The sequence below is a fragment of the Lithobates pipiens genome, unplaced genomic scaffold (assembly GCF_037356315.1).
Source record: "Lithobates pipiens isolate NorthernLeopardFrog02 unplaced genomic scaffold, aLitPip1_a1.2 Scaffold_13, whole genome shotgun sequence".
Classification (NCBI taxonomy): Eukaryota; Metazoa; Chordata; class Amphibia; order Anura; family Ranidae; genus Lithobates; species Lithobates pipiens.
In genome coordinates this window covers 540,352,938-540,361,993 of record NW_027507718.1, presented here as the reverse complement: position 1 = coordinate 540,361,993, position 9,056 = coordinate 540,352,938, and the positions used below count along the sequence as shown (strand labels likewise).

The following is a 9,056-nucleotide window of genomic DNA, read 5'->3' as shown; positions in this document are numbered from 1 at the left end:
AGAAAGAAACATGTGCTGTATTGGGGAAATACACATTAGCTAAGGTAATAATTAATTAAATAGAAGGAGGAACCTGCCCCCCCCCCCGGATCTGCCAATTTCTGAGTAAGCTCGAATCCCGAGTTCTTCCCTATCAATATGGAGATGCCTTTAGTCCTGGACTCCGGACTAGTGGCTTGGGTAGGCTTTGGTAAAATAACAATCAGTCGGGCTTAGGAATGGAATTTTCTCTAAAGTGCGTTTCTTGTAGGAACGCAAAGGCCGGCTTCCCCTTCCCAAGGTGACGCAACAGCTGCGTTCTCTTTTGGAGGCACATTGAGACCTCTAACATTATGTGATATCATAGTTGGGCTGTTGCCGAATGAGGAATAGATCATGGCGAATGAGAGATCAGAGGGTCTATCACAAAAAAAACCCCAAAAAAACCCAGAGAGGTGGGGGGGGGGGGGGTAAGTAGTGAAAGTGAGGAAAGTAAGAGGAAGACGACCCCACTATCCGACAAAAAGAAAGTGGGGTCGGGTATTTGGTAACTAGCCCCTAAGTAGTGACGCCTGGAGGTGTCACTAGGGATTCTTGTCAGTACCTCCTCATCAGTGCCACCCATCAGTGCTGCAGAATGGTGCCCCCTCATTAGTGCCCATCAGGTATGCCAATCAGTGCCCATCAGTGACCACCACTTATGCCAATCAGTGCCCATCAGGGATGCTAGGCAGCACCGGTGAGGCTGCATTTGATGAGCGCTGGTGAGGCTGCATGGATGGGCGCTGGTGAGGCTGCATTAAAGTGGAAGTAAAACCCATGGATTTAAACAGTTAAAAAAAAAAAGGCATGCCGGGAATGCTAACTGCACATTGGCTGTGCTCTTAGCCAAACAATCAAACCACCCAATGGCTGGTGTCATAACCAATCACATGTGCAGCACCATAGCAGCTGAAGATTAAACAGAGGCAAAGATGGCAGCTTCCTTGGCTGAAAACTATAGGAGAGTTTACTTCCACTTTAATAGGTGCTGGTGAGGCTGCATCAGTACCACCCATCAGTGCTTCATATTACTGCCTCCTCAACAGTACCCACCAGGTATGCCAATCCGTGCCCATCAGGGATGCTTATCAGTACCGCCTAATCAGTGTCACCCATCATTGCTGCATATTAGTGCCTCCTCATCAGTGAAGGAGAGAACGGACTTATTTACAACATTTTGAAACAGAAACAAAAAAAAACGTTATTATTTCATAATTTTCAGTCTTTTTTTTATTTGTAGCAAGAAAAAAAAAAAAAACCCCAGAGGTGATCAAATACCATAAAAAGAAAGCTCTACTTGTGGAAAAAAATATATAAAAATGTCATATGAGTACAGTGCCACATGACTGCGTAATTGTCATTCAAAGTGTGAGATCCCTGAAAGCTGGAAATTGGCCTGGGAGCAGGAAGGGGGGGAAGGTGTCCGGTATTGAAGGGGTTAAACATGTGTCGAGAAAAAAAAAAAAAAACCCACAAAAATGTCTCTGGCAGTGGAAGTGTCAAAGGAAATGGTCACCTTCGGGAAGCTGTTACATGTTCCTGTTCTTGCAGCGGTTCATCGATCGGATCCCTGTGTGTGACAGCAGTGCGGGGAGAGGTTCCCCATACCGGATGTCACTTTATGAAAAGAGTGCGGCCGTGCCAATCATTCACAGAGATCTGTCCTTTGCCGATGTCGGCTTGTAGTTTTCAATAAACTCCAACACCGCTGCTGAGCTCTCTGGTGGATGAGCGAGAAGAAGATCGTCATAAGAGACGAGGAGACCGTCATGAGGGACGAGGAGACCGTCATAAGGGATGAGGAGACCATCATGAGGGACGAGGAGACCTTCATTAGGGACGAGGAGACCGTCATGAGGGACGAGGTGACAGTCATGAGGGACGAGGAGACCATCATGAGGGACGAGGAGACCATCATGAGGGACGAGGAGACCATCATGAGGGACGAGGAGACCATCATGAGGGACGAGGAGACCATCATGAGGGACGAGGAGACCATCATGAAGGATGAGGAGATCCTCATAAGGGACGAGGAGACCCTCATAAGGGACCAGGAGATCCTCATAAGGGACCAGGAGATCCTCATAAGGGACGAGGAGATCATCATAAGAGACGAGGAGACCATCATGAGGGACGAGGAGATCCTCATAAGGGACGAGGAGACCCTTATAAGGGACCAGGAGATCCTCATAAGGGACAAGGAGATCCTCATAAGGGACAAGGAGATCCTCATAAGGGACCAGGCGATTGTCAAGAGGGACAAGGAGATCCTCATAAGGGACAAGGAGATCCTCATAAGAGACGAGGAGATCCTCATAAGGGACAAGGAGACCATCATAAGGGACAAGGAGATCCTCATAAGGGACGAGGAGACCGTCATAAGAGACGAGGAGATCCTCATAAGGGACGAGGAGACCTTCATTAGGGACGAGGAGACCATCATAAGAGACGAGGAGATCCTCATAAGGGACGAGGAGACCTTCATGAGGGACAAGGCGACCGTCATGAGGGACGAGGAGACCTTCATAAGGGACGAGGAGACCTTCATAAGGGATGAGTAGATCCTCATAAGGGACGAGGAGACCGTCATAAGGGACGAGGAGACCGTCATAAGGGACGAGGAGACCTTCATAAGGGATGAGTAGATCCTCATAAGGGACGAGGAGACCGTCATAAGGGACGAGGAGATCCTCATAAGGGACGAGGAGACCATCATAAGGGACAAGGAGATCGTCATAAGGGACGAGGAGATCCTCATAAGGGACAAGGAGACCGTCATAAGGGACGAGGAGACTGTCATAAGGGACGAGGAGACCGTCATAAGGGACGAGGAGACCGTCATAAGGGACGAGGAGACTGTCATAAGGGACGAGGAGATCCTCATAAGGGACGAGGAGATCCTCATAAGGGACGAGGAGACCATCATAAGGGACAAGGAGATCGTCATAAGAGACGAGGAGATCCTCATAAGGGACAAGGAGACCGTCATAAGGGACGAGGAGACCGTCATAAGGGATGAGGAGATACTCATAAGGGACGAGGAGATACTCATAAGGGACGAGGAGACCATCATAAGAGACGAGGAGATCCTCATAAGGGGCGAGGAGATTGTCATGAGGGACAAGGAGATCGTCATAAGGGACGAGGAGACCATCATAAGAGACGAGGAGATCCTCATAAGGGACGAGGAGATCCTCATAAGGGACGAGGAGACCGTCATAAGGGACGAGGAGATACTCATAAGGGACAAGGAGATCCTCATAAGGGAGGAGGAGACCATCATAAGGGACGAGGAGACCGTCATAAGGGACGAGGAGATACTCATAAGGGACGAGGAGATACTCATAAGGGACGAGGAGATCCTCATAAGGGACGAGGAGATCCTCATAAGGGACGAGGAGATCCTCATAAGGGACAAGGAGATCCTCATAAGGGACAAGGAGATCCTCATAAGGGACGAGGAGACCATCATAAGAGACGAGGAGATGAGATGAGGAGATCCTCATAAGGGATGAGGAGATTGTCATGAGGGACAAGAAGATCGTCATAAGGGACGAGGAGACCATCATAAGAGACGAGGAGATTGACATAAGGGACGAGGAGACCGTCATAAGGGACGAGGAGACCATCATAAGAGACGAGGAGATCCTCATATGGGATGAGGAGATCCTCATAAGGGACGAGGAGATCCTCATAAGGGACGAGGAGACCATCATAAGAGACGAGGAGATCCTCATAAGGGATGAGGAGATCCTCATAAGGGATGAGGAGATCCTCATAAGGGACGAGGAGATCGTCATGAGGGACGAGGAGATCTTCACCCCAATTTAGCCCCTTGGAAAAGTTGTTTTTTCAAATAATGTCCACACCCCTGGAAGTGTTTCTTATATGATGAAGATCAGCCATGGCGTATATCTGAGGTGTATATCAGGGTGTGCTTCTTCCCCACATGAGAGCTGTGATGTCCAGCAACATTCATATAGAAGACATTTCCCACACTCATGGCACTAATACACCTCGAGGGTTGTGTGGGAACCCCGATGTACAGGAAGACAGGACTTCAGTGAGGAGCAATTCCCTCACTCAGGACAGGAATACGGCTTCTCCCCTGTGTGAGATCTCTGATGTGTGAGAAGATCAGACTTCCGTGGAAAACATTTCCCACACTCAGGACAGGAATACGGCTTCTCCCCTGTGTGAAATCTCTTATGTCTGTTAAAACTGGAATTGTTCGAAAAACATTTGCCACACTCAGCACAGAAATACGGCTTCTCCCCTGTGTGAGATCTCTGATGTTTGGAAAGATCGGACTTCGCTGAAAAACATTTCCCACACTCAGGACAAGAATACGGCTTCTCCCCTGTGTGAGATCTGTGATGTCTGATAAAATTGGAATTGTCTGAAAAACATTTCCCGCACCCAGGACAGGAATACGGCTTCTCCCCCGTGTGGGATCTCTTATGTCTGTTAAATCTGGAATTGTCTGAAAAACATTTCCCACACTCAGGACAGGAATATGGCTTCTCCCCTGTGTGAGATCTTTTATGCTTATTAAGATTGGATTTAGAACGGAAACACTTCCCGCGTTCAGTACAGGAAAAGCTCTTATCTGTTGGAGGGACGGCACCGTCCCGCACAGTCTGAGGTTCCTCGGGATAAGAGGAATACGATGGTCCGGCACCGTCCCGCACAGTCTGAGGTTCCTCGGGATAAGAGGAATACGATGGTCCGGCACCGTCCCGCACCGTCTGAGGTTCCTCGGGATAAGAGGAATACGATGGTCCGGCACCGTCCCGCACAGTCTGAGGTTCCTCGGGATAAGAGGAATACGATGGTCCGGCACCGTCCCGCACAGTCTGAGGTTCCTCGGGATAAGAGGAATACGATGGTCCGGCACCATCCCACACAGCCTGAAGTTCCTCGGGATAAGAGGAATACGATGGTCCGGCACCGTCCCGCACAGTCTGAAGTTCCTCGGGATAAGAGGAATACGATGGTCCGGCACCGTCCCGCACAGTCTGAGGTTCCTCGGGATAAGAGGAATACGATGGTCCGGCACCGTCCCGCACAGTCTGAGGTTCCTCGGGATAAGAGGAATACGATGGTCCGGCACCGTCCCGCACAGTCTGAGGTTCCTCAGGATAAGAGGAATACGAGGGTCCGGCACCGTCCCGCACAGTCTGAGGTTCCTCGGGATAAGAGGAATACGATGGTCCGGCACCGTCCCGCACAGTCTGAGGTTCCTCGGGATAAGAGGAATACGATGGTCCGGCACCGTCCCACACAGTCTGAGGTTCCTCGGGATAAGAGGAATACGATGGTCCGGCACCGTCCCGCACAGTCTGAGGTTCCTCGGGATAAGAGGAATACGATGGTCCGGCACCGTCCCGCACAGTCTGAGGTTCCTCAGGATAAGAGGAATACGATGGTCCGGCACCGTCCCGCACAGTCTGAGGTTCCTCGGGATAAGAGGAATACGATGGTCCGGCACCGTCCCGCACAGTCTGAGGTTCCTCGGGATAAGAGGAATACGATGGTCCGGCACCGTCCCGCACAGTCTGAGGTTCCTCGGGATAAGAGGAATACGATGGTCCGGCACCGTCCCGCACAGTCTGAGGTTCCTCGGGATAAGAGGAATACGATGGTCCGGCACCGTCCCGCACAGTCTGAGGTTCCTCGGGATAAGAGGAATACGATGGTCCATCTACACTGTGTGGTGCCGGATGGACATTTGAGGTAGTCGGGTTTTCTCCTGGACTATACTGTGTGATGTCCTCATCTTCTACTTTACAGTCTGGAGACAAAGTGAGACAATCCTCTGAGGTTTTCCTCATCTCCCGTCCATCTACTAAAATAGAAATACAAAGATTATTACTAGACATGAGCTGATTAGTTCCCCTAAACCAGGACTCCGCCCACATCAGGAAGCTTTGGTCCTCTGATCTGGATGCCACAGACCCTATACATACTCCACAACTCCCCTATGGTTGTTCCACCAGAGCAATTTCAGTTATTAATTCCATGTTTAGGTCTCTTAACTCAACCGCCAGGGTAAAATTGGAACAGTTGCAGCGTCCTCAGGAAGCAGGTGGGATGGAGCTTCCAAACCCATGGTGGTACTACCTGGCCTCCCAACTCCAACACATAGCCAGGGTTCTGTGCCCTGCCAGTGTTCCACACCCATTTTCAATTATATGAGGGACGTAACGTCATACAAAGGTTTTATCTTGTGCAGCTACTCTACGCTGCTCCACAAATTCCTCCCAGACAGCCCCGCGAGGGGTCATATCCGAGAGGGGAAGGGATATTGGGGCTTTTGAGGAGGACCTGTGGGAGGAGGCTCTTGCTGCAGTTCCCCAGTGCTCTTCAAATGTGGCCCAAAGGCTGTCCCAGTTATATTTGCACCACCTAGACTGGTGAGAATGGGCGTGCGTGACCATCCTTCCTGCACAAGATGCATGAGGGACCACGGGGACCTGATCCAGATGTTATGGAGGTGCCCAAAATTGTATATTTATTGGAAGGATGTGCTGGAAACCATTAACAGAGTATTTCAGGTCCACCTCGCTGGACACCCTAAACTATGATTATTGGGAATCACAGATAATGTCCCTGAGGAGGAAGACTCCTGAGTAGCCCTAGCCTGGATGGAAAACTAATTTTGAGGCACTGGAAATCAACGGAACACCCCCACCCCCCCCACACACACACACACACAATGATGGATTGGTTGAATCAAATGGGCGGCACTATCAGGCTGGAAAAATACATTTATCAGCACAGGAGTAGTGTGAAAAAATTCAACAAAATCTGGACACCTTGGCCGGACGTTCCTGGTTAGAGATGAGCTGAACACCCCCCCCCGATCGGTTCGCACCAGAACTTTCAGACGGACCGAAAATTTGTGCAAACTTTAGAAGCCCATTGAAGTCTATGGGACACGAACGTTCAAAATAAAAAGTGCTAATTTTAATGGCTAATATGCAAGATATTGTCCTAAAAAAGGGCTTGGGGACCTGGCTCCTGCCCCAGGGGACATGTGTCAATGCGTAAAATGTTTTTAAAAATGGCCGTTTTGGCGGGAGCACTGATTAAAGTGAAAAAAAAGTGAAATATTTCTTTAAATATGGTGCCTGGGGGGTGTCTGTAGTATGCCTGTGAAGTGCCACGTGTTTCCCGTGTTTAGAACAGTCCCTGCACAAAATGACATTTAACGGAAAAAAAGTCATTTCAAACTGCTTGCGGTTTTAATGTTATATCTGGTTCCTGCAATATGGATGAAAATCATTGAGAAAAATGGCATGGGTAGCCCCCCCCCGCCCATTACCAGCCCCTTTGGGTCTTGTATGGATATTAAGGGGAACCCCGTACCCATATTAAAAAAAGGAAATACGTGGGGCCCCCAGGCCCTATATACTCAGAACAGCAGTATACAGGCGGTGCAAACAAGACGGGGACTGTGTAGGTTTGTTGTGTTAAGTAAAATCTGTTTGTAATTTTCAACTGGTACATTTTGAAAGTGTAGCTCCAGTCAAAAAATCTATTTTTAAGCTTTTTGGAAAACATAGGGAAGGGTTATCACCCCTGTATAATTTTTTTGGAGGTCCGTCTTTATTCATCTCACTTCCTGTTGTCTCCTTCCGTTTGCAAGTAGGAGATGTTTGTAAGTTGGATGTTTGAAAGTAGGGGCCTGCCCTATATGCTCTGCAGAAATGGCGGAACAAGGTGTTGGTGTTGCCACAACATTGTAAGCCCTCAAAGTGACTCTTGGTGGGCGCTGGAGCGCCCTGCTGTGAACGATTATATCAAGAATTGTAATTACATGCCATTGTTGAACAGGGGCTGAAAAATTGGGCCTTAGGCACTGCTTGCTGGTGCCACAACACTGCAACCGCTCCCAGATACTCTAGTTGGAGTGCAGGAATGAGCCCTGCTGCAAAGCATTGCATAAAAAATTGTAATTACATGCCCCTGTTAAACATGGACTGAAAAATTGGGCTGGTGGCATCACCCAGAACCAAAAATGTTCTTCCAAGGTATCAGCAGAGGAGGAAGAGGATAGACAGTCAACATAACAGGATAGTCACTCAGCATCAGCATAGGCAGTCTTGAAGGGATGTGATATTGCAAAAAAAATTATTCGGTTACATCAGCTTCAGGTGCTTGGTAGCTGGTGGTGATCCAAGACTGATTCAACTTTATGAAGGTCAATCGATCAACCAAGTCAGTGGACAGGCACACCCTGTGATCGGTTACAAAGCCACCAGCAGCACTGAAGGTGCGTTCTGAAAGAACGCTGGATGCAGGACAGGCCAGTAGCTCAATTGCATACTGTGCAAGCTCTGGCCAGTGATCCATCCTCAAGACCCAGTAAGCCAGAGGAAAGGTGTCCAAGTCTGACCTTGCCCCTAGGTATTCCTATACCATGTAAATCAGACGCTGGCGATGGTTGCTGGAACCGATCATACCTTGGGGCTGCGGACTAAAAAATTGTCTGAATGCATCAGTCAGACGGCCACCTTCTCCACCGCTCCTTCTGACCGATGCCTCAGCAACACGTTGTCCAGGACCAGGAGTTTGTAACCTCCCAGTCTCTGGGAACGCGTTGCACAGACCTTTCTGCAAGGCCTCCCGGAGATGTCTCATCCTCTGCTCCCTCTGCGACGGCAAGATAAGGTCGGCAACCTTACCCTTATACCGTGGATCAAGGAGAGTGGCCAGCCAGTAATGGTCCCTCTCCTTGATCCGAAGAATACGAGGATCCTTCCGCAGGCTTTGCAAGATCAGGGAGGCCATGCAGTGTAGGTTAAGTGAGGCATTTGGTCCGGAGTCCTCTGGGTCACTAAGGACAACATGATCCGCAGCTACCTCCTCCCAGCCACGTACAAGACCACGGGTTTCTTGGGACTGTAAATCATCCCTAAAAGACTGCTGCTGCTGAGTGCCAGACTCCACCTCCATGCTGAAACAATCCTCCTCCTCTTCCTGTGTGATGGGTGGGACAGCAGGAACACTGTCTGGATAAAAGGGGCCTT

At 49.4% G+C, this 9,056-nt stretch overlaps 1 protein-coding gene across 1 annotated transcript in view; it reads right to left on the bottom strand.

Annotated features, from left to right (window-relative positions):
- Positions 1-3,925: 3,925 nt before the first annotated feature.
- Positions 3,926-9,056, bottom strand: part of LOC143975765 (uncharacterized) — a 30,934-nt gene continuing 25,803 nt past the window's right edge. The window contains exon 7 of the mRNA XM_077478284.1: positions 3,926-5,869. Coding sequence (XP_077334410.1) covers positions 4,101-5,869 — 1,769 coding nt within the window. The 3' untranslated portion in view covers positions 3,926-4,100. The remainder of the gene's footprint in view (positions 5,870-9,056) is intronic.